At 41.4% G+C, this 26,192-nt stretch overlaps 1 protein-coding gene across 1 annotated transcript in view; it reads right to left on the bottom strand.

The window, feature by feature from the left end:
- Positions 1-26,192, bottom strand: part of tmtc1 (transmembrane O-mannosyltransferase targeting cadherins 1) — a 200,838-nt gene that overhangs the window by 76,666 nt on the left and 97,980 nt on the right. The window contains exons 5-6 of the mRNA XM_085768906.1: positions 6,918-6,999; positions 6,480-6,583 (exon numbers count right to left, since the gene is read on the bottom strand). Of these exons, the coding sequence (XP_085625032.1) occupies positions 6,480-6,583; positions 6,918-6,999 (186 nt within the window). The remainder of the gene's footprint in view (positions 1-6,479; positions 6,584-6,917; positions 7,000-26,192) is intronic.

The raw sequence follows: 26,192 nt of genomic DNA, 5'->3' as shown, positions 1-26,192 counted from the left end.
TCAGTTTTGCCTAGTCAAAAAGAACATTTCAGATATCTACATTATTCCTATCCACAATTGTCATTTCAGATATCCACAACTACGTTCTTCCTAGGACAAATTACGTCACTTTTGCCATTCATGTGTATGGGGTTTGTCCTTACAGGTATCTACAATTCAGTTGCAGATATCCACTATGTGAATTACAGATATCTGTAACTGAATTACGACGAGTACTAATTCCAGTTTGAGATATCTACAATTTGATTCTGACTAGTCATAATTCCAGTTCAAGATATCTTTAATTCACCTCAATTAAAGATATCTACATGTCCCTTTTCGGATATTTTAAATTAAGTTTTGACTAGTCAAAATGACGTTGTAGATATCTCAAACTGGAATTAGTAATAGTCGCAATTCAGTTACAGATATCCGTAATTCACATAGCGCATATCTGCAACTGAATTGTAGATATCTGTAATGACAAACCCCATACACATCATTCTTTTTGACTCGGCAAAACTGAATTACAGATATCTTGAATAAAAAATCCAACTATTCAAAATGTAATTACGACTAGTCAGAAAGACGTTGTTGATATCTACTGTACAATGTTAATTCCGGAGAGTCAAACTTAGCTTTTAAATGTTAAATCCGCTTGCCATACTCCTCCCCCCTCCCCCCTCTGTTCTCCCGAGTTGGGCTACGAAAGGATGTCTGAAATGAACTCAGGCATAAAGGACCTGCAAGGAGGACCTGCATGGGTTGTCTCTCTCTCTCTCACACACACACACATACACATACACACACACACACACAGAAATAAGACAGCCCTCCAACGTGGTGCTGACATGCAGCAGAATGTTCTCCACCTGCTGTCAACCGATGGGTCTGGGGTCATGAATTCAATTCCCTTTTCCGCACCTTGTAGACCCTTCCAAGCACACACACACACTCACACAGACAATACACACATACACAGAGGAATGAGTCATTTGTCAGCTGGTGTGTGGGTGTTCTGCTCTCCTGAGTCTGGGCTGATGGGAAAGGGATCCGGGTGTCAGGTGAGACTGGAGCCCTCTAGGCTGTTCTACATCTTCACACACATACATACTGTACATGCGTTGCACACAAACACACACACACACACATATGTATGCTTGAAGCTACACAACAAGGGGCCTCACATCGCTAATGTGTCAAATAATTGAAGGAGCTGGAGGAAAAACTATCACCAATCAGAAAAAAGAATTTCACCAAAACAGTGTTTTTTCCATAACAACAAACTAAACCTGGTCACATGTATATGTGACCAGGTTTAGTTACTTTAGTTACTTTATGTAACAAAACTGTGTAAGATTATTTTAGGTCCATTAGGTCCAAGAACAACTGATATTCTAGAATTTTTCAAAGTAAGATTTTCTATAGAATTACCGCCACAAATAAACAATTAAACATTTTTAACATTAACCACTCTCTATTATGTAAATTTTGCAATGAAGAAGTGGAGGATCAGTTACATTTATTCTTTTATTGTACACATGTAGTCAGATTTTGGTTAGACATTCAAAAGTGGCTAAGACCCAAAAATATTCACTTTGAATTTACACCATTAAATATTTTGTTGGGAGTACTGGAGGTAAAATGCCCACAGATTGTTAACACCATCATCCTTTTGGGGAAAATATTTATATTTAAGACCCAAACAAAAACACTTTTGAATTAGTTTGTTTTTTTTAAATAAAATGTGACGCCAATTTCTTTTGGAAAAAATGATCACATCAAATCAAGACAAGGTAGAAATGCATAACAAAAAATGGGAAAAACTTACTTTTGAGTGAATGTATACTAAGTAGTTACTGTTAATTTAATTTTAGTAGTTTCACATCCTTTTTTTTGTTGTTGTAGTTGTTTTGTTCTTTTGATTTGTTTTGTTTTAGTTTTCTTGTGCGTGTTTTTTCTTTTTCTGTCCTGTTTTGGTCATGTTTTTGTTGTGTTGTTGAGTTTGCTCTGTTGTTTGTCTTCTGTCTGTTTGTTTATTGGTCAGTGTATTGTTGGTTTATACATTGTATATGCCTGTTCCCATTAAAAAAAACAAAGCTGTGTAACTGATATGTTAAATGATTCAAAAATGATACCACCTTACAATAATCAAAGCATTTGGGCTTGTGTTGCAGTAAAAACAGACAGGTTGGATGGACTTGACTGAGAATCCAGACCCCAGAGCCTGAGCTCAGTGCAATCACACCCGTGGTTTGTAGAGAATAAAGTTCCTCAGATCTGCTCTATGTTGTGTCTAAAGCAAGAGAAAGTACTCAAAACCAGACTGAGACTTCACAACGACGCAGAGGGCACAGGAGCATCAGCTGAGCAGGAACTGGGCCACAGCTGCAGCAGAGGGAGAGGCTCAGCAGCAATAAGAGAAGGAGCAGCCGCCTCCCTCGCAACGCTGACGCCGCACACGGTTCAATATTTACAAAACACGAGACTGAAAAACAGACGGGTAAGAGCTTCTGACTTGGCACGAGCGAGATTCAACTTTGCCAGAGAACATGAAAAGACATCTGCTGAACGTTGGCAGCGCTTCTTTTGGTCGCACCAAACCACAATAAGCCCGTTTTGGATCAGATGTGGTGCAGCGTGTTTGACGTGGACCTGAGCCGGACCCCGGACCACCACAGTGCTGATGATCCTGATACACAGGGGTGTGTGTGTGTGTGTGTGTGTGTGTGGCGGGGGGGGGGGCATGAGGCTGCATAGTGGAAAAGGTGTGGGAGAGGTGATGGATGGATATAATGTGTGGGTGACTTGAATGCAACAGAAAACCTTGAGAGAGTTTTAAAGCAGGACATCCCTCCTCAGATCTGGGTCACAAACATTTCATATGTTCCTGGATCTTATACATGTAGCTCAATTTCTTCCCTTGGAAAATTATAATCGGGGTCATTTGACCTCTGGTACCCTTTGTACTCAGCTGTAAAAGCATTTAAGAATTCTGTCACTGTTCATGAATTAGGCAATATTACCCTCGAGGGTGTGCTTTAACGTCATTTGAGCACAACAGTGATGCGGTCGCAAGCGTCACTGATTATACAACTATTACCAACAAAATAAAATGTATCATCAAAATATATTCATTTTGATGGACAATTTCCTCTCAAATTTGAAAGGTTTTTGCGAGTGCACTTCCCATTTCCATGGGAATAAATGGGGTCCGACTAATACCTGAAACACAATCAGTCACGTCAGTAGACTCCTCTGTGTAATGGAACCTAGTTTACCTCTACAGCAAATAATACGACCCTTAGTAACGACCTAGCAACAGTAAGGATTTTCTAGTCCCAGATGAGTGAACTCTGAGCTGACGTTAATGTTTTATCACAGTCTCGGACTAAATCAATAGGCTACCGCGTCACCGACACAGCTGATGACGAAAGCCAAACATTTTGATTACTCCAGATTATTTAAAAGCCCAAAAGTCACAAAGAGAGAGAGAAACATAGAGGTATCTTCCGTTTTATCCAACGAAATATTCAGCTCCAGGCCATATTTTATTTTCACCGCGGTTACAACTAGTGTCTCTCTGACTGTACACATACGGAAGGGAACAGCCTCTCAGCTAAAACGGGGCAGTTTACAGCATATTCACTAAAAATGGTTATTTAATTGTTCTAAAATTTGAGTTTGGCATCTGACAGGAGCACTCTACATGTTGATTTAATTTGTGATTTATTTTCACGAGTAACATAACGTTTCTAAAATAATAATAAGAATCCATGGATGGTTACCATGGAGATGGATAAAACAACGTGATGAGTTAAGCCTGCTGTCATGCTAATTTGAGCACATTCTAAATGTCTTGTTGACCAATCAGATTGCTTGGTCGGAACTACTTGTTGTATAATTGATATTTCGTATTCCCCCTTTTTTTTGTACAGTAAGTGTATGTGGGGATGATGGAGTGGGGTGGCATTAGGTCACATTTATTTTATTTATGTAGCCTTTATTTAACCAGGTAACATGATGTTGAGGGTGTTTGTGGGGCTGAATGAAAAAAAAAAGAATTCAAACAGATCTGGGTCAGACTGGTAGGCTACCATCCACCAAGGATCTGATCTGAATGCAGTTAATTCTTTGCTATGGAGCTTTCACTACAGTTTAATCAATCATTTCTGTGTTTCAGATGAACTGCTTTAATTCTTCTCGGGCTCAGTGGCTGATCACATATAAGAGTGCACTGGACTGTAACACAGTTTCTCAATTACTAAACATTTTAGTGATATTGACCAGAGGTGTTGTCGGTCCTGTTGTGTGCCGTAGACACAAAGCATCGATCGCTCAGGTGGTTGTGATCTGCATGGAAAACAGTCGACGCAGACTGGACCAATCAGAGAGGAGCTGGATGACATCATGTGAGGGTAAAGTGAAGAGAGAGCCATAAAATAAATGACGCTGAGAAAAATATTATCTATAAGAGGTTTATACACTGATATTTGTACAGTTTTTAGTTCTAGACTGAACATGAGACGTCGGTTTACACACACACACACACACACACACTGGGCTTTTTGAAACAAAGGTCTCTCTGAAGAAGTTAACCCAATATAAAAACAATAACAGACACACACGTGCCATCACATACATGTGGACATGTGGAGTGTGTGTGAGTGTGTGTGGCTACAGCAGAGTTTGGGCTGCAGTGGATGATGAGGATGAAATGTGACACAGCAACCACATCAAATACACTTACTGTAATCCATCATCCTGAACCTGTCATCACACACACACAGACACACACACACCATGTGCACACACCATCGTGCTCAACCTGACAACGCACGCGAATGCAGGTTCACACACACACACACACACACACACACACACACACACACACACACACACACACACAAACTGACATAAAGAAAGACAGGGAGACTCGAAGGGTTCTATAAATTGATTTATCTCCTTCCCTCTCTTCACACTCACACACACACTCTCTCTCTCTCTCTCTCCCACACACACACACACACACACACACACACACATATATATGTATGTATAAGCAGGGCAGTGTAATGGCAGTCAGGATGCTGCTGTGATGAGTTATAAATGGACTGGCAGCGAAACACTAACATGATGGATTATCACTGTTACATCTCAAATGAAAGTGGAATGCATAAGTACACTGTAACACACACACACACCGATGTCTGTCTCTCTCTCACACACAGACAGTGCAACAATATTCAAGGTTTAAGTTTCTCTCCACGCACAATGTCAATGTTTAATGTCAAAGAGCAGCGTTGATGGACAGACAGATGGACGGATGGACAGACAGACAGACAGACAGACAGACTGTTAGGACACTGGAGGCTCAGCGTGACATCAGGGAGCAGAAATAATGAGATGAGAAAATGAAGGTGAGCAGGAAGGACAGACAGGATATGTGAATCCGCTGTAAATTTCCCAGGTGGCCGAGGGAGAGGAGAGCTATTTTTCACTTCTGCTGCACTAATGACAGATTATATACTGACTCACCGACGACGACAAACACTGACACCGCCGGGAAGACCGCCAGGCCCCGCTGCCGTCGCTGCCGTCGCTGGCACCCACAATCCCTCACGCTAACTCATCTCTAACCCCTACTGACTCATTACTAGCTCCAGAGCAGCTCAGTGCTAACTCCTGTCACTGTCAACACTGCAAGTGCTAAACTAATGGCTGGTTTGTACAGGCAGGAGCAGACACTACATTACTGTTTAGGTACACATTTGAACAAACTAGGATGAACTAGCTATGGAAACAGAAATACAACCAGCTTCTTCTATAACACAACAGGACAAATATATAGTTCAAAGTGTCTTTGTCTGAATCTTAATGGGATAGTTCAACATTTTGGCAAAGTGGCCCATTGCCATAATCCCTATAGTTGTAGGAGTAAATTACCTTTAATTGTCGGTGCAAGCTATTTCTAGAATGGCAGAGCAGAGCCGTGAGCTGCTCAGAGCTACGCTACGGAGGCTAATGGGATTTCTTGGTTTCCCTCATCAAACTCATCAAATACACAATCCAACAATTCCAAAACGCTGAGTTTGATGAGGGAAACCAAGAAATCCCATTAGCCTCTGTAGCGTAGCTCTGAGCAGCTTGCGGCTCGGCTCCGCCGTTGCAAAAAGCTCACACCAACAAATAAAGGTAACAAACCTACTTCTAAGACTACAGGGATTGCAATGGGCCAATTTGCCAAAAATGTTGAACTATCCCTTTAAGATGACTCCAGTTAATGCAAAAAAAGAAAAGAAATATACATAAGTTTGCATTTTGTTGCCAAAAATGATTTGATTTTTTTCAACTTAAACATTTTAAAGAAAATTTTTAAGAACCTTGACATACACAGTGACAAATACCTGTTTTCAAAATGATATTTTCAATAGGCAAATGGGTGTAATAGTGTAAAATCTTTCCCTTTCATCTTCTTTGTGTGTGTGTGAGGCACCAACCTGGTGAGCAGCTGAGGTGAGAAGGAGGCGGGGTTGTCCTGTTCAGAGAAGAGAGGCATGGATCCTCCCATCAGCCGCAGCCTGACCGACATGATGAGCACCACCTGGAGGAGAGACAGCGTGACCATAAACACAAGCCAATACGTGGGAAATACATAGTAATACAATGAAATGAAAGTGAACATGAACAGAAAAATGCACCAAAAAGAAAGTTTTTTTTATAAAATGTCAAATTGATTATCATGCAACAAGAATGTAACTGTCAATCATACTATAATTTACTATAAATGTAAATTGCTACCTGGATAACCATATGTTCACCAGTCTATGTTGCAGCTGTTAAAATAGCTGGCAGTCATGTGAAGTACTAACAACCAGTAATGTGAAATACAATCAGACTGATATGTCTTGGTGTAAAAAGGAAGCAGGTCTACTCACATAGCAGAAGATGATGCAGGCTCGTTTGATGAAGGGGCTGCAGATGTAGAGGAGGTCCCTGAGTCTGGAGCCAGACAGGTGGCTGAAAGACACACACACACACACACAGAAAGTACATCAGTCACTATATGATTTCAGGTTCTGTTGTATATAAAACTGAGTGATGGAGGCTGGAGAGACAGTGTGGAGCACACACAGGCTCTGCTAAGTGCACATCAGCGCACAAACTTCATTCAAACTACCAGTATGAAATGCAGTGTTTGTGACAGAAGAAAATAACACAAATATTCCACAAAGTGAGACTTTTCCTCCACAGGCAGCAGTGGGTGCCAATTAGCGGTGCTGCATTAAAAGAGGAACGCCTTTTAGAACTTTTGAGATGTGATATTCAAAGCAAATGGAGCTCTAAAAGGGTCAGTCAGAGCAAAAGAGCTCAACTATTAAATTCAAGGTGAGCATTCTGGAGAATATACAGGTTCTTTATACTGTACAGCTGTAGCCACAGCCTGTCAGCCTGCCTGTCAATCACATGCGATATCTCAGTAGCACCTTAAGGTAACGTCTTCAAATTTCCCACGAACATTCAGTTAGACTCAAGGATGAACTGGAGGTTGACATTCAAAAGGTTAAAGGTCAAGGTGATCTCACAAAATACATTTAATTGCAGCAACATCTAAAGAATTCATAAACTGACTAGACATTTTAGTACAAATATCCAACAGGTAAAAAATGTTGTAATGTGACTATTCTTTATCCATACGGTCAAAGGTCAGCTACACTGCGACATCATACAGTAATGTGGCGATTATTAGATGTTTGAGTAAGGGGAAGATATGACTGGTTGAACCATGTGATGGTAAAACTAATTTTAAAGTATTAATGTGTGACTGTAAATGAGGCTTACTGGCATCAAAACTATTGAGTAGGGAATAGGGATGCACCAATGCATCGGCTGAGTATCGGTGTTTGCCGATATTCGCCCCACTGATGGCAGTGGCCGATTTAAACATCGGTATTGGTATTGGCCTAGAATTTCACAATCGGTGCATCCCTACTATTGAATAGGAAGTTTAAGCTGCAATCAATGTGAACCCCCTTGATTTAAAGGAAACATATTCTGCCCCCTTTCCACAAATTAAAATAGTTCCCAGGTGTCTTAAAGACATGGCTGTGACATGCTGTGGTCAAGATCCCCCAAAGATCAAACATCACAGCTCTTTTCATCCATTCAAAACAGCCCTGTTCACAACGGCTGCTTTCAGTGCCTGTCCCTTTAAATGGAAATGAACCACTGCTTGGCCCACCCCACCTCTTCTACCAGTCCCAGGTAGGGGTGGGATTATGCAAATTCTAGTTACATCACTGGAAGACAACTGAGGGAACAGCTCGTAAAACCATTTCAACCTTTCAATTCTCACATTTTGGGGGCTGAAAGGCAAGAAAAACACCTAATATATGTTAAAGAGCCTTCAAAAAGTGATATTTCCATAATATGTCCCCTTTAAGAGAGAAGTGAGACCATGAACAACTGTTCACGTCCACACTGGGATCTTTGCATGTTATTTCTCGGCCTTTTTCGACTTTGTCTCCTTGTCATCTATTTATTATCAGCTATCAAAAAATGCCCGAAAATCGATTTCTCCCGGTTACTTTCGATGTCTGCGTGACCTTTAGGGTCTGATTGTTTCCCTGTTATCTCTGTAGACAAACATGAAACCTGATGGAACACACTGTGCAGAGTCCTGACATCCTAATGGGATGACATTTTCCACCGTGACATTTGACAATTCCTGGTCAAACCCAATGGATTTCACTGTTTTAGTCGATTAATCTGGAATATTTTTCCTCAATTTCTCAATTAATCACAGTCTATAAAAAAGTCAGTTGATAGTGAAACTTCTGAGCAGCTACGTGTTTTATAAACTTCCATAAGCTGAGTGCGTTCATGTGTCTTCTTTTCTGTCTTCAAGGTCAAGTATTTTTTATTGATCTACGCCCATCTTACCTTCCAGCTAAGGGAATTTATAAACTCTATCCCCAGACCACGCAGACCAATCCATTAGCCGGCGGTAGAAAACTAAACAAGCACCTCTGATTGCAGAAAAAGGCAGCAGGAGAATAAGATGAGAGAGAGTGGATCAGACACATAGGTAGAGAGACCAAAGCATGGAGAATCCATTCAGCAACCCATCACTTTGAGATGTTCCCCCTGTGCTTAGCTTACAAAGCATCGTGGAGGCAGCGAGAGAAGAGATCTCACAGGAATTCTTCTTACATTCTGTCTGTCTCACACTCTGTCTTGTCCGTTTCATCTCTGCCTCGCTCCCCCCACTCTCTCCTTTGCTCTCTACTCTCTTTTTTCTCCTTTTCTATATTTGTCTTTGACAAAGTCTTTGCTGTGTCTGTTCTGCTGAGGTTTGCGGCGCCAAGAGACAGAATGACAAAGAGGAGTCAGAGTCTGCAGACGCTGCATTCAGCCGAAGGACTTTGCTGCGTCGTTTTCCCTGCTGATTATACCGCTCAACTTCTTTAAGAAGAAGAAGCATGATGCATTTGGTGTCTTTAATATCTTTAATGGGCTTGAAACATTCTTTAAAGGCAAATGTCTCAATGTATAAAATGTTAGAGATGTAAACTTGTGAAGAGAAGCGATGATCTCTTCATGAACCTGGGTATTCAGCTTCAAGGAAATATCCAAGAAAGAGTTAAACTGATGATAAAACCAACTGAGACAATTGTAATTCAGTCCTGACTGTTGTTTTGGCTGTGACTCATCCTGGTTACGTTTGATCACATCTCTATTTGAAGTTGCTGCTACCTTTTGTAGTGCCAGCAACAACAACCATGTGGGGAACTAGAGCCCGAGAAGCAGCGTGAGGCTGGAGGAAGCCTTCCATCCACTGACTGATAAATGCCTGATGCAAACAAAAGAAGCTGAGCTGAGATGTTCTACATGAAACGCCCGAGGAACAGAATCAACCTCCCTTCAAGCAAACACATAACATCACACGGGTGAAAGACCGATTCAAGTTAAAGGTGGTGTAAGCAACTGTAATCTCATTTTTTGTCCTATGTGTGTGTGATGTTCCTACACAAAAGAGGAAAGTTGGTCAAAAGTCAACTATGGAGGCAAAAAACTGTGAATCTGGTGCTGCTCATGTCAGGAGTGATGTTGAGGTGAGTGCATCGAAGGAGGTGACGTATACTCTGACATAAAGAAGGAGAGATCAGAAGGTAGGAAGAGTAAAAACTGAAACAAAGCGCTATGATCAGTCAAAACTGGATTAAGTGGGAAAGAAATCCAGCCTTGGATCATCCCACACAGGCACAACGAGAGGGGCTAGGAAAAACTTTAAAAAAAAAAAAAGTCTGTTTTGACAAAAAACTGGTTTGTGCATGGCTGCCTGATAGCCAACAGGGATTTATCCCCTCAGTCCTGATGTTACAGTGCTTGTGATGACTAAGCCCTTCTAGTTAGTTAGTGGACAGGTACCGCTCTAACATCTATTGAATGTTAAATCAATTCAGCTTCCTCCCTGTTGATGTGAGGTTAGCTACGGTACAAGGAGAGCTGTGACTGTTACTGTCTGTCTCATCCTCTCTGCATGGTTAGCTAACAGAAACCTTCTGTCTTGTTCTTTCCCCTGTATCATGGCATGTGACCATACATATGTATTTTTTGTGTTTTTGCGTTTCTGTAATGTATGTTTTTGTTGCTGTGCCATGTATTTCCTTCAGGGATTAAATAAAGTCTATCTATCTATCTATCTATCTATCTATCTATCTATCTATCTATCTATCTATCTATCTATCTATCTATCTATCTATCTATCTATCTATCTATCTATCTATCTATCTATCTATCTATCTATCACGCCGTGTTCTCATGGTTTTCATATCTTACATCTCAGACAGAAAGCGCTCCTCTGTTGTGTTTGAAACGTAACGTCTCCTTTTTCACGCAGAGAAATGTATCTTACAAATGTGTGATGATAAAATAGAAACGAAAACATCTCGAAGCACCCCAGGGTGCCTGTGGCACGGCACCCACTTTGGAAATCATCCTCCTGTAGCGAGGGTTATGTGACTGTAAGGCACGGCAGAGAGCAGAGGCAGAGATGTGAGGTGAGAGGGTCTAAGAACAACAGGAAATACAGTAACGATCATAGACCGAGCTGATGATTTCGCCTTTGTAGTGATAACTGGAGCTGCTGCACTGTAGAGAATCTTACAATATATTTTAAATAACAACTGATGCATGTATTCTGAGATTTAATGTGACTTTAGACTTCCACATTTTGGTCCAATTCTAAATAAACATTTATACATCTGTTTTTAAAATCACAGAAAAAAACAGCAGTTCTGTGTTTTGAAAAAATGCAATAAAAATATTTAAAAAAAAAAAAAAAATCTGTCTGTACATACGTGGCTAACACAGTGTTAACCAATGTTGGTTAGAAAACACAGGGCTCCAACAGCGCATCTCCCTGAAACCATGGCAACAATGCCCACAGCATTATGGGAATGGCAGTTCCATTAGATTCCACGATTTTCAATCAAACAGCCGCGATACAAAGAAAAATAATGGGGGAGCGAAATCTATTCATATTCACCTCTTTTGTGCTGCACTGTAAATGTTGTGCAATTTTTCCCTCATTTTGGAAAACCCCTGCACTCTCCAGTAAATGTGCCAGTCATATTTTAAGTGGTGTTTCATTCTTCGCTCTAATGATTAAACTACAGCACTTGTAACTGAAAGATCTTTTTTTTTTTATGAATCTCGCAAGTCCCCAATAACAGGTGTGATGCTTTAATAGTGTGTTCCTCAGCTGAAACCGATGGAAAAGCCTTGTGCTGGCTGGCAGGAGCTGTAATGCGAATATGTTTTTCTAAGGTTGGATGAATAAAAATGGCCCCTCCCCAAGGCAGAGAGAGGCTGCGGTGAAGACACGGCTCTCCGGGGCTGGAATATGCAAAACGGCTCTATACGTCGTTGGGGAAAATCACTCAGATGGAGCAACAGAGAGGAGATTGGTTTCACGCTGGAAAGTGAAGAATGAGACGCACACATTCACACACACACATGCACGGGGTGGAGATGGGGGTGAGAGGAACAGACAGATGTTGTTGGTGTCTTCAGAAGCCGCCCCCCCAACTTTTTCCATAGGATCATGGGAAAGACGGATTCTGTGGATCAGCATAACAGGATGCTAATTTACCATGACAGCTGTGACTGTGGCAACAGTGGGAGATGAATGGAGGGGAGGAGGTGTGTGTATGGTGGGTGGGGGGAGGTAGGAAGTAGGAGAGAAAACTGAAGAGAGGTCAGGGTGTTAGCTTCCTCACACTTGAGAAAAAGCAGATGCAGAAAACACACACACAGATAGAATCCGGTGTGATAGAGCGTGTGGATTAAGTCCTGTGATTCTGGAGCCGGGTCTCTCTTTGCTTTCTAAACTGCAGCTCATTTGAAGTCGTCCATGCTACGCTCAGCTGAAATCCTCCACATTCCTCCCTTCCTCTCAGAGGCATCTCCTCTTCCTCCTCCTCCTCCTCCTCCTCCTCCTCCCTGTGCCATAGTTACTTAAACTCAGCCAGCCACTGTGGCTGAAACATGACGGAGCCACCGCTCTGAGTCACTGCTTCAGAGGAGTGGACGTTGTGCTGTGGCTGAGCAGCTCCTGATCAGCGTTATTACATCATGATGATGACCAGATGAACGAGATACTCCGACCCCCACATGACTGTATCAGTAAAATGAATAAACATCTGATAAAACTCAAGCTGTCATGGGTGTTGATAACTCTCCAACATTTGACCTATAAGGCTGGACCTCGTATGCTCAATATGCTTATTTAAAGACAACTGGTTTTTCCTCTGTTATTTGGAATCACATTTATCTGGTTATATTTTATACTTATAAAAATTTAAATAAATTATTTTGTTTTCTTTTTATTAATGATTATCTACGGAAGCGTTTTGTATTCACTTGAATTAAAAAAAAAAAGTCTGGTAATTAATTTTTTTGGTCTGTTTTTCAGGGTGATTATTTCTGTTTTTCTGGGTAATTCATTTTTTTGTTTGTTTTTTTGAATATTTTTTTCTGTTTTTCTGACAGATTTTTCCCCCTGTTTTTCTGACAGATTATTTTCTGTTTTTCAAGGTGATTTTTTTCTGACTTAGCTTTGAGATTTCAAAATCCCGTGAGAAGTTCCCACCTGCAAGCAACATAAGGACTGATTTCAAAATAAAGGTGTCTACATCAGACTGTTCTGAGTGACACTCTCTGAGGAGGTGTTCTGTAATAACAGGTAATTTCTTTTCAATATAAATCTGAATTTACTTGGAACACAATGAAAATAAGACTGTATTTTTTGTGGAGCATATCCATGGATGTATGTTATTTTGAAGGCGCTCCCTGATGTGACGTGTTTAGCTTGTCCCGGGAAAAGTTTGTTGATGCTTGTGTTCGAGCCGTCAGTCTGGAAAATAAAGCAATGGTGGAACCTGTACCAAAGTGGAGTTTGAATAAAAATCTCATGGATCTAAGATGCAATAGATCCGTGATGAAGTGGAAGCTTGACTGCAGCGGTTAAACGATACTTGCAGGTGGGAGATTCTCACAGGATTTTGAAATCTCGTTAAGTCAGAAAAAAATTACCCCGAAAAACAGAAAAAAAATTAGTCAGAAAAACAGAAATAATTACCCCGAAAAACAAACCAAATAATAAATTCCTCAAGTGAATGCAATACGCTTCCGTAATTATCTTCTAATTCATGTATCTATTTGTTTTCCATTAATTATTTGCTCTGTGGTAGCTGGTGACAACTTTGTAACATGGTGAAAATATTAACAGCATCACATTTGGAAAAAAAATTAAATGAATTAAAAGTTATAATATTTCTATTTATACTGGCTACAGTATGGGTATACAGTCGGTATACCTGTTTTAAAGCTGTTCTCTCACATGTTTTTCTATTGACTGTGTCCCATGTGCAGGACTGTGGCCGCAGGGCACCCGCTGCTCTGTTTTAATCACACCTAGACCTGACCTTTATAATAACCTCATGAATTTATAACGTGGAGCCTGTAATACCTTCCTGGATAAGCAGGGCGTCGTTTCCTCTGCAACAATGAATTTAAAAGGACCATGGTCCTGAGTGATGATCTGCCTGGAGGGGTGTGTGTGTGTGTGTGTGTGTGTGTTCGTCTGTCTTGTTCTGTTTTAGACACAAGTTTATTTACTTATTAATCAATGGTGCTGCGGTGCCATTCTGGATCATTCCGGTCCACTTCGACCTCTGCTGGTGAGTCTCTGTTGCACAAATTCATTCTGAACAAGAACGACCCAACGACCAATAGGAAACTTCCAGGACTTGGCCGGCATGCAGACCAATTGTGTAACTTGACATTACTCAGTCACATGGTATTCAGCTGCCAATGGTGTCGCCTCGTTTAGATTGTAATGTCCTAACTTAAGTTTGATTGTCCTATCCTCACCCTGAAACTGTGGCAGAATGAATTTTATATTTAATATCAATTTAATACTACAAATCATATTAAGTTACTAGATGAATGGGAAAACAAGTGTGTGTGTGTTCACCTTGAATTGAATGCTAGCCACATAATCCCCCAAGTGCAGTTACACCACAGTGCAGAGACTGTCACTCTGCTAACACAACTGTCAGCCAGGTTGTAATATTCACAACATGATGAGTTTAGTTAAGTTTGATAAATAAAAAATGTCAAGGAGAGTGCAGCGGCCAGAGCTGCTGGTATAAAGCAGAGATTTTAATTACGGGATCTTTTGAGACTGTCGACCGTCTGGAAGGTTTAAAGCAGCAGATTTCATTAAAGACAAACTAAGCAACGGAGCTGTCATGTTGTTCTCCCTGAAGAGGAACCAGCACCAGAACATCTGGAGGGATAGCTGAGCATACAAAGGATCCGACACCAAAGACAAGAGATTGTGAAATATTTGCCCCTGACATACGCGGAGATGGAGTTTTCTCTTTCCTGTTTAGAGAAAAATGTTTCATTTACTTTCGCACAAATCCACAACTTTAATACAAACAGTCCAAGGCTGGAGAAAATGCCAGTAAACATGAACTTTTAACATCTATCAGTGCCTACTCTCCGGTCTCACTGTGAAAGACGGTCAATGCATCTGCAAAATAACTTTTTTGTGTGGATTACAGCTGTCACTTCTATACAATCACACCTGAACACACACAGTTTAACAACGCAGGTAAAAAAAAAATATTGTGAACAAGGAACAACAAACTGCTCAAGTGATAAACACAGAATGTAACTGGACAACAGCTGCAGCGAAGACGACAAGGTCACTGATATTGTCACGTTGTTTTCACCACCGGTAGTCCATCAAACTGAAACAGGGTCAGCGTGGTGTCCAAAGGCCTCAGACGGGAGCTGGAGACTCAGCTACAGAGTTGTGTTTGACAATGAAGAGGCAGCAGCGTGGACGCAGCCTCACTAACACTTTGTTTGTGTCCTTGGAGGGTCAAACAAACATAATGAGTACATTTCTGTCAACAGACACCCTGCATACAGTACACACCTGCAGCTCTTTATATATCCATGACACAGACAGAGAGCAGAAGGCCACAACAAATGTATATGTATCTATATATATTGCATAGTTTGGAATCTGGGCTTATATGTTGATCTGTTCTGAATCAAAGCGGATAGAAACACTGATGGATGTTGCTCAAAAACAATTGAAAGCCGAGCATATATGAAAGTTTTCCTCTGTGCTCCCATGGCTTTAATAGAAGCAGTGAATTTCTGATTCTTGGTGCACTTTCAAAACAGAAACAGAAAGGAGGAAAAGGATCAAAGTCCAAACCAAAGGTCTGAAATTCAGTTTAAACACCACAGCTTCTCCTGATTAAAACTGTTCCGCTGCTGCTACGGCTTGAATTGTGCTTTTTAATCTTTTTATAATCGTCTCCTACCCCCAATTCCCCCGATATTTTGCGTCATGATCAGGGTTTGTGTGCATTGGTGGTGTGTGCACACACCCCTTCACCCAAAATCGCACTCAGATTAGGTCAAATGTGTAGCACACAAAGCCCAGGAGAGGATTACTACAGGCCAGCGCTCTGGACCCACAACCTCTGAGCTTTCCCTGAGAGAAGGCCCAGCACTGCTTCATAATATTACACCAGGCAAGGCTTAACACTGTGTACGTGTATGTGTGTGTGTGTGTGTGTGTGTGTGTGTGTGTGTGTTCCTCCCTGGAAGATATAGCCTCAAGAGCCCAAAGAACCTGCTCATTAATCATAGACACACACACACACACACACAGATCAGGAGTTAGGAGGAGCGCTGTCTTCTGATTAAAGCCATCTATCTTCACCAACCTCTGGTTTCATTGAGGATCTTTGTGGGGAAACATGTTGCTGTTCTTCTCCTGATCTGAATCCAGAGCAGTGAGGAGCAGGCCAATCAGCAGCGAGGGCTTCTCTCCTGACAGGTCGACTGATCAGTGTCTCCCTCCCACCTGTAGCTGCACTTATGTCTTTGTGAGGACACATGTGGACATACTGCAATTTGTAGCCCAGCAGGCTTCAATTAAAATCCAAACAGGTCCAGTCGGACCAAACTTAGGGGTGGAAACTCAGGAAAAGTTCTGGTACATTGGTCAGCGGGGGGTAGAGTTAGGTACATATATAATGTACATTATAATAACTATTTAAAATAACAACAATATACTCTCTCTATATTAATAACTGTATGTTATTTTAGCATTTCAAGGAAAATAAATGGTTGTAATAAGTACTAAAAACATGACAGAGTTTTTTTTATTAATTATGATGAAGTATTTAATTTTAAAAAATGATATGAAAAGTGAAGCCCAACTTTCCATTAGTCTTCTTTATGGTTACCACCTACTGTTTAATAGCAGTCTCTAATATTTTAGCAAAAACATTCTTAACACACCTGAAAAGCTGTTCTTCTATCCCACTTCTTACACCTCTCAGTGTGTGTGTGGATCTCACTCACCTCCTGGAGCTACGCATATGGCCAGTGCTATAAAAATGCTCATTAAAAAAGTAATCATTCTAAATGATTTTTAAGTTATATATATTTATCTTATTATATATATTTAAAGGACAATTCCGGGCAAATTAAACTCAGGGCTGTATTTTCCTAACATTTTAGGTCTAAAAGAAGGAATCTGAAGATTTTCAGTTTAATGGCTCCTGTTTTGCGGTAGTTGTCTGTCCCCGCATCACCACGGCAGCAATGAATGGGAGCGGATGGAAGTTCCGCTGCTTAGGCTGTTTACAGCCCTCAGATCATCAGATGGCTCCTGCACATGCACCCAGAAGTTTTTGACACAAACAGGAGCTTCCGACTGCACGTGAACACACCGAGCGTCAACTTGGGTCTCGTGCAAGACTGTGAATTAGATCTAGTTTTACAAACATGTCGGCTTGCTTCAAGTAAATAAACTTCTGGGTGCATGTTTGAGTCGCCACCTGACGCTGTCTGTGGAAAAAAATTGCGGCTTTGAAGGATGTAACCAGCCTAAGCAGCGGAACTTCCATCCGCTCCCATTCATCGCTGCCGTGGCGATGCGGGGACAGACACAACTACCGCAAAACTGAAAATCTTCAGATTCCTTCTTTTAGACCTAAAATGATAGTAATACAGCCCCGAGTTGAATTTGCCCGGAATTGTCCTTTAAGTGCATATCCAGGTGCATATATCCTCACAACTGCCCCAACACTCATTTAAACATGATCTCAACATTACAAGCAAGTCTCAAGCCTCAAGTACGTATATGTCAGTCCGTTCACAACATCTGTTCACATCTCCTCTGATTGAGGTGTATTAACTTTGTTTGACTGTCTGTCTGTAACCGGCTGAGACAAATGAAAACAGCAAAGGCAGATGTCACATTTCAAAGGCTCAGCGTGAAGCTGCTGGAGCGGCAACAGCTCAGCACCCATCCTGCTCTGCTTCCTTAAAAGAACAGATATTTATGATAGATAGTGCTGCAGGTCAACTGGCTCATTAAGCCCCTAAACATCTTTAAAGTCGCTCAGGTGATTCCCAGTGGAATACAGAGAGCCAGACTTTCACAGGCTGCACCAGTTTCTAGGGAATAGTGTGAGTTTTGTCGCACCACAGTCTCCTTCAGCCCGCACAATAATGGTCGATCGCAATACTTTACATTCATGTTACACTAATTCATTATAAATTAATTGATTCTTTACAGACTGAGTGGAGAGCCAGGAGTGTGTGGGGCCACCAGCGTCCAAACACCACAGCAGCATACACACGGCTTCCAGTCACACAACGAGCTCAGAAGTCTGATACTCAGCAGCTGGACATGTTTTATTTACTCAATACTTCCTTAAAGTCAGTCTGAAGTCTGGTATTGATCAGCTGGTTTCAGCTGACTGCCATCATTACATCCACCCCATTCACCTCACTGCCTCTGATTACGGGGAAATAGATCAACATCAGCAGCTGTTTGAGCATCACTACAGCAGATATACATTTAAAATGATTTTGATGCTTTGTATATCAAAAGGTAATATGTCCAATACCAATTTCATTATTTAAGAATCTCAGCATTATGATTTTGGATGAGGAAAGTGGAAGAAATGTCATGGCAACAGCTTCACCCCCGATACACACATAGGCCTATGCAGGGGTTTCACAGGGTCCTCCCACTTTGGTTCCACTTAAAGGTCCAGTGTGTAATATTTGTCAAGGTTAATTGGCAAAATCTGAATATACTACCAATGAATATATTTGAATAAGTGTAACGGAGGTCCGCAGACCTGTGCCAGAGTCACGAGGTACCTAAGGAGAAGTGACAGATTGTGAGCAGTAGCGGTACTGGAAGTAAACTCACTCACCCATAAAAGACGTGCTAACCAATTTGCAAAGCAGTTGTCAACCTCTTGGCGAAGCAGTTAGCATTGTCGCCTCTGGTGCGGGAGTTTGTGGGTTCGATCCTCACTCAAGGCAAGTCCGAACCAAACAACATCGGTCACATAAGTGTATATAATCACTATAAAATAAAATCTGTTTGGTTTTCATGGCCTTATAATTCTTCTTTTATAGCAAGGGTCTTGCTTGTCGCCATCTTGCGCCGCCATGTTTGTACGGAATGGAAAATCCAGCCAACCAGAGAGGTTTCAAGAGTTTCACGTTCATAAATGAACAATAGAATTATTCAATAGATAAATAATAAAATCGGAATGCTATAGATGTCACTGTTTTCCCCTCATTTTACACACTGAACCTTTAAACTTGTGTGAACGGGGGCTGGTTCACCAGAAAGCACCAAGGTTCTGAGACTTCAGAACGGAACCAGAGCCAAAACCAGAACCGTGTCTGAAAGCACGCACACACACCTTCCCTCCTCTGCAGCTCTAATCTACTGTTCAGCTCCTGTTCGCTGCTCCACTATGATCTCCTATCACTCCACAGCTGCAGTTCCACACCTGGCCACCAGCTGTCCCTGTTAACCCTCCCTCTGCTCTCATACCACCTCCTGACTCCCTGCTGCTGCCTGCTGCCATCAGCCCTTCACATTAGTCAGGGTTAAGGTTTATGTTTGGACAACCTCCACATCGAGTCTGGCTCCACAGTTGTTAGAGGTGGTGCTGAGGGGAATCGTCCATGACTTTCCTAAAATGATAAATCTTAATGTGCATTATTGCTAATGTTGCCGCTGCAGTGAGTTGCTGCTCTCCATCACCCACTGCAACTTACTACGGAAAGTTCTGCCTGTCACTCCACATACATATCATATAAAGCAGAGTTAAGAGCTGAGCATTAGGGACTATCACATACAAGTGCTTTACAGACACTGTCCTCATCACTTCATGAGTAATGGGACTGATTTGCCAAAAACTTGGTGGGTTCCTTTAAGATGAATAGCTTCTTTGATAGAGAGTGGGTGAGAGAAGTACAACAGCTTTAGTTCCAAACCGTAGTTTCACTGAGTGGGCGGCTTGGAGGGTTTTCTGAACATCAGCCAACTTTTGGTTGGAGGTGTGTGTCGCTGCTTCTGTGTTTCTGCACTTGTGAGGACCCAGTGTCTTCACAAGAATGTAGATACCATCACAGATGATTCACAGCCGACACGTAGCAAATGCTTTGATTGATTTATAACTTTCCCATCACCCATGTGTTTCAGTTTATTTCAGCAAAATATAAAAAGAAACTGAAAGCAGATCTGAAGGTCAAGAATAAGGGGATATTTATTTATGTCTGTTTATCTGTCACAAACAGAAGACCAGAAAAGACCAAGACAGGACAGAAAAGCATTTTATATGGTGTTGGTGTGAAGAAAACAACCTGCAGGGGGAAAAAAAGGAAATGGAGCGTAGCCTTCAGGTGAGTTCAGACAGAAAGCTCTGCTGATTTTCAACTTGCTCTTTCACACAAACTTCCCTGCAGGATGGTTTGTGCAGTCTGGGTTTATTCACCCCAAACAGCCAGCGTGCCGTGCCGTGCAGGCTGTACAGATGTTAGCTCTTCATTCACCGGCAGCGGCCTGCGTGTGTGTGTGTGGCAGCTCAGCCCACGACTGATCTCGTAACTCGCCAGGAATTCCAGCTCTTTCTGGTATTTTCCTCCATCTGTGCTCTTTTTTTTCCCCTCCTCGCGTTTTCATTATCTCAACTCCAGCAGACACGTCTCTGCCCCAGTTTACACCACTGTACTGTAGGTGAATCTGTCTGTTTTTACTGGAGCTCAGCTTTCTGTCAAGACTGAGGACAATTCAGGGTTTGAAAGTTTTTCTTTTTTATAACAGGAAGATTAAACTCAGTTTGAAATACTATATTTGCCATATATATACGTACAGCTCTGGAAAAAATAAAGAGACCACTCCAAAATGTTCTTAATAAATTAGCTTCTCTACATGTATGGCAGCCATCGATTCCAGTGTCTATTGAACTCCAACACCAGCACACCTCACTCTACTTAGCTGATCACCTGAACCAAATCATATTTAATGAGGAAGAAAGATTATAAATAAATAAGAAAAAACACTGCTGCGATTAAAAGTTGGGATTATTCCACCCATGTTGATTTCTAAACTCTTCCTAAGTGTAAAAAGTAGTGTTGTGTTGTTTTAAAATGAATATGAACTTGTTTTCCTGTTGCCATTTTCTGCAAATAAATGCTCTAAATGACAATATTTTTATTTCCAATTTGGGAGAAATTTTGTCAGTAGGTTATAGAATGAAACAAAAGTGTTCATTTTACTCAAACACATACCTATGAATAGTAAAAACCAGAGGAACTGATCATTTTGAAGTGGTCTCTTAATTTTTTGCTGTATGTTATATCATCTGCAACATAAAGGAGCTAAGCTGGGGTAATAGCTACACCGCTTCTGAGGTCGTTACTATTATGCATGTTTAACTGCCACAGATTGTCAGTACCAGAGGCTACGGTCCATCTAAGTATAGTATTACATAGCACCTAATAACCATAATCAGCCTTAGAGCAGATAAAGCTTCAGGTCGGCGCTCTGATCCATCCACTTCTTCCGTTTGTGTTTCTTAACATCAGCCTGATATCTCATGACAGGTGGCTGATTAGCATGAGCCACCCACTGGATGGGAACAGAGCAGAATCCATACGTCTCTCTCCACCAACACCATTAGAAACTGCAGCGAGTGTGGGTTAAGTGCGACTATGTATCATTTTAAGGGACTGCTGTTGACTCCTGAACGCTAATGTAGCAACATATCTCCTCCATCCTACATACTGACTGTCTGAGAGCACCTTTCTCTCAGGCAGAGCACTCAACTTGTGTTTGTGTTATCTGATTGGAACCAGCTGACTGCTGACGTCCAGCCATGTTCATGCAATAGTGCCCTATAAACCGTTCTACTTCTCACTGTTGCTCAGCTAATGTCAATATTCCAGTGTGGTTTATACTCTCTGACCCAGCATGACCTCCTCCTCCTCATGTGCTGAGCCTCTGACATTGTTGATTTCACTTCAAGATCATGTTGATTTATGTTGGGCTGATGTTCTCCCAGCAACAGCTTCCACACTGTTCAGATTCTTTGTCGGTCTCCTGAAAGAGCAGCTAGACTCCATCAAATCTAATCTGTTTAACTGTTTATCTATCTTTTAGACTAAAAGTTTCTCGAACTAACTGTGAAACATCACAAAGCTTCTGAATGACTTTACGATTTCAGTTTTTTAAGGTCTACACAGACTAAGGTAATCAATCTGGTTCTATTTAAAGTATCATTTAAACAGTTAAAGGGATAGTTCACCCAAAATTGAAATTTCACTCATTATCTACTCACCCTCATGTCGACTAAGGGCTGGGAGAAGTTTCAGAGTCCTCCGTGGCTTCTCTGAGTTACGGGGGGGTCCGTGCAGCAGTATTTGTCCATATAATGGTTGTGAATGGATACCAACTTTCTTCGTCCAAAAAGAAAAAACAAAAAACATCCAAATACCTCCATACTGCTCGTCTGTAATGTCCCTCTGGTATTGAAGCCCCAACATGAGAAATTGTTCCGCCGGTCAGTGCAAATCACACAGGAAGAGCAGTGAACTGAGACATTGGGAGCTTCCGCTACAAACAAGCTTAAAATATAGACTTATTTAATTTTTTTCGGAACAATTTCTCATGTCGGGGCTTCAATACAAGAGGGACGAGCAGCATGGGGGTATTTGGATGTTTTTCGGTGTGTCTTTTTGGACGAAGAAAGTTGGTATCCATTCACAAGCATTATATGGACAAATACTGCTGCATGGACCCCCCCCGTAACTCAGAGAAGGCACGGAGGACGCTGAAAATTTTCACAGCTCTTAGTTGACATGAGGGTGAGTAGATAATGAGTGAAATTTCAATTTTGGGTGAACTATCCCTTTAAGTCTGTGGCCTGTGTGAGAAACACTGCTATAAACAGTGAATGTCTGGACCTATGTATGTACTGTATGTATGTAAGGGCAAAGTTGATGCAGGAAATCAGTCTGTAAACTGTTTAAAAGCATCCAGTACTGACTGCTGTCATCTTTATGGTCGACAAAGCTGCAAGTTTATTTTCAGCAGTTTATTTACACAGTCACACAAGCATATGCCTTTGTGATTAAATGTTATGGCACAACTACACAAATAAGTCTGTAAGAAGGAGCTTCTTTACAGTTACTATCTCCCCCTACACAACAAAGCGTCTCCTAAGTACAGGAATACAGCACTGTATGTATGTGTGTGTGTGTGTGTGTGGGGAAGGATTACTGTGGGTAAATGATGCTGAGTAATGCATGGGCATTACAGCACAGAAAATGTGCAAAAGAGAACAAAGACATTAGTTAGGCAATGCTTGGCAGAGATCAAGAGATGGGGGAACGGAGTCAGAGAAACGTCCTAATGACTAACAAGAGAGAGTCGGAGACGGAGGGAGGAGGAAGTGGAGGAGGAGCTGAGAGGCGTCTCTGTTCCTCCTCACCTCGTTTCTCTTCACGGCTTTAAAAACAAAACGCCTCTCACATCTCCCTGATGTCCTCATTATTGCCTGTCTGCTCCCGAGCCAGCAGGAAATCTCCTCACATTTCAGGGAAACGTAGACCGAGGTGTGGAGGAGAGCAGGGTAGGAGCTATGCAGCGTGTCAGAGAGGTGAAGAGGGACCGAGAGGAATGAGGCAAATAGGGGTGAAAGGAATGCAAAGGGGGGGAGGAAAGGACCGGTGCTCGATGCCTGGAGGAGGGAAGGGACAGTGAGAGGTTGTGGCAGAAGGACAGACCGTAGGAAGTTAAATCACAAAGCTGCAGAGTTGAGGGGGTTTTCCTGGGGACAAAAAGGGCTTTGTTCCTGCTGTCCAGAGTCAAGTTTCAGTATTTTCACCTGTTCATCTTGTCCTCCAGTCGGGAACGTCCCTGCTGTCATCTCAAGTGTCGCTCAACAACTTGCGAATGAGTTGTGAGCGTGATAATCATACGGTAGCTTCCCCTGACTGTAACATGAGACTAAGGCCAGGTAGCGGGGAAGCAATTTAGCTGCCAGCTCAGCCCACTCTGCTGTTCCACCATTACAGCCCTCCTGCTGGGATTTTAAGAAAAACTCTGAGGTGATTTTAGGAGAAAAGCAATAAGCCTGGCCCTAAACCTTCATTATAAATCCCCGACATACATAGATCCATGCATTTGCTATGTTTGTCTGGTATTATCCAAGTAGCCAGATTAAGAAACACAAGCTAGACACACACAGTCCACACACATACTATTCTTACCCATCTGCTTCCACAGCCTGGCAACTCACAACAGAGTGTCTCTGCACAGGGAGGCAAGAAGCTTGATAAATGTTAGTATCAACTGGCAAGTGCTAGAATTTAAAATTAAAAATGTAAATAAATGTCATTATATATAATGTATATGATTTATTTATATTTTTTAACTAGAACCCTAATGCAAGCAAAAGGCTGTAAAATCAATTTAGGATAAAAATAAAAAATAAAAATGAAATGGTTGCATGAATGTAATTGGACAGGTATCGTGTAAGTCTATCAGTCTTACACACAAAACAAGCTAAGCACTAAATAGTTGGACTTTTTTCAAACCCCAAATCTCAAACCCTTGTTTTCACATCACCATTAACAATTACTTTTATGTTGTACCGTCTATTTAGTGATGAAGACTATTAGCTGCTGCCGAAAGCTTTATCAATTTACATATTTGGAAATACAACAATTCACAAGGTCAAGAATGAAAAAACAAACAAACTCACTTTCATCTCATTGCTGTTGCAGAACAGAACTCAATATGTTCAGGCTTGGTCTGGTTTGAGTTTGAAGGAATTCTGGGAAATATGTATGTAATGTAATAGACCGTAGGCAGAAAAAATGAACAGCTCCTCACAAAATACAGAAACTCTTGGAGTTTAACTTGATGAAAAACTGCAGAAGCAGTTGCTTTGATCACGAGTGTCACTGTTTCCTGTCTAAATTAATCTTCTCAAGTGGAGCTCCGAGGGATAAAAAACCCCATCAAATGTGGCTCCACAGTCTAATGAGGATCTATCTGAGACTTCTTCACATCAGGAATCTAGGGAATCCAATGGCTGCTAATTAGCATCCAATTCAAATAGCTTCATTATGAACAATCACCATCATTCCACATTTCACACATTTATATGAGATGCATTACACAATTATACCTTGTAGGTGAAGGAGCGGACAAGGCCTCCCGCCGACTGTATTAGCATACTAATAGCATGCAGGCTATTTCTGGCTCTGGTTATTACAACTGTTACCCAGCCTTCATTAGCTCTACTGGAGCCTTTGAGACTAACAGAGGTCACAGCATGCATCAACACAACTTATATACAGCACAAATATATCCACAACGCTAACAGACAAGAATGTGAAGAATGCATGACACCGTGAAGGAAGCTGAGCTCTTCTGCCAGAGCAGGAGTTTCTATGCTCTCACTGGGATCATTTCACTTTTTCAATATGTTAAAATATGGAAATTAAGCGCAATAGTGCATAAAACCTTTTTGACATTTCTTAGGATATCACGTTTCCTTGCAGCGGTTGTTTTAATGTCTTTCACATTCCCATTCATCAGTCAAAGCATAAAATGTGTGAAGGTGTTTTTGCACAATTCTATAGTGTTCTGCGAGATAGAGGTGTATTTTCAGCAACTGTTGCTTTTAGACTGTTATGTGCTTTGTGTAAATAATTGCTACCAAACTGTGAAGCTATGGAGCATCTGCTGAAATTGTAGGGAAAATCATTTACTCCTAACTGATAATGAAATGCTGCATTTAGTTTCTTAATGTGATGCACATTTGGTTGTCTGTTTATTAGGTCCATTCAGATAAAACTAATGCATCCACATCCAACAGTCCTATAATTAATCCTAACTTCTGAAAGGTTACAATGCGCAGTGTTTGTTCACATTGTTTTAGGTGGTGGTGGTGGTGAAGTAAAAGGAATAAATAGGAGGATGGTAACAGCAGTCAGATCTGCCAGTGTTGGGTGTATTAGGTTACCGCTGCCGTCCTATAGGATTTTTATTGTTCATTCAGTAAAATCCAGAACATTCCTTGTGAGGTTATTGAGGTATTCATCAGCGGATGAAACACAACCAGGTTTTAGTTTTACACATATCACTGTAACAGCTGTACAGGAAGTGACAGACTCATTGAGAAACTCCTATGTGTTTGGAATGGACACCATGCTCCTCACAAGGTTTAAAGCGTCTTTTTCCGAGCCTGTCAGTAAGGTTATTAATGCATCCTTTGATC

This window comes from Trachurus japonicus, chromosome 23 (assembly GCF_045865225.1).
Source record: "Trachurus japonicus isolate A0001 chromosome 23, Traja_1.0".
NCBI classification, from domain to species: Eukaryota; Metazoa; Chordata; class Actinopteri; order Carangiformes; family Carangidae; genus Trachurus; species Trachurus japonicus.
Note: the sequence above shows the minus strand (reverse complement) of the source record. Positions and strands in the feature narration are given on the sequence as shown.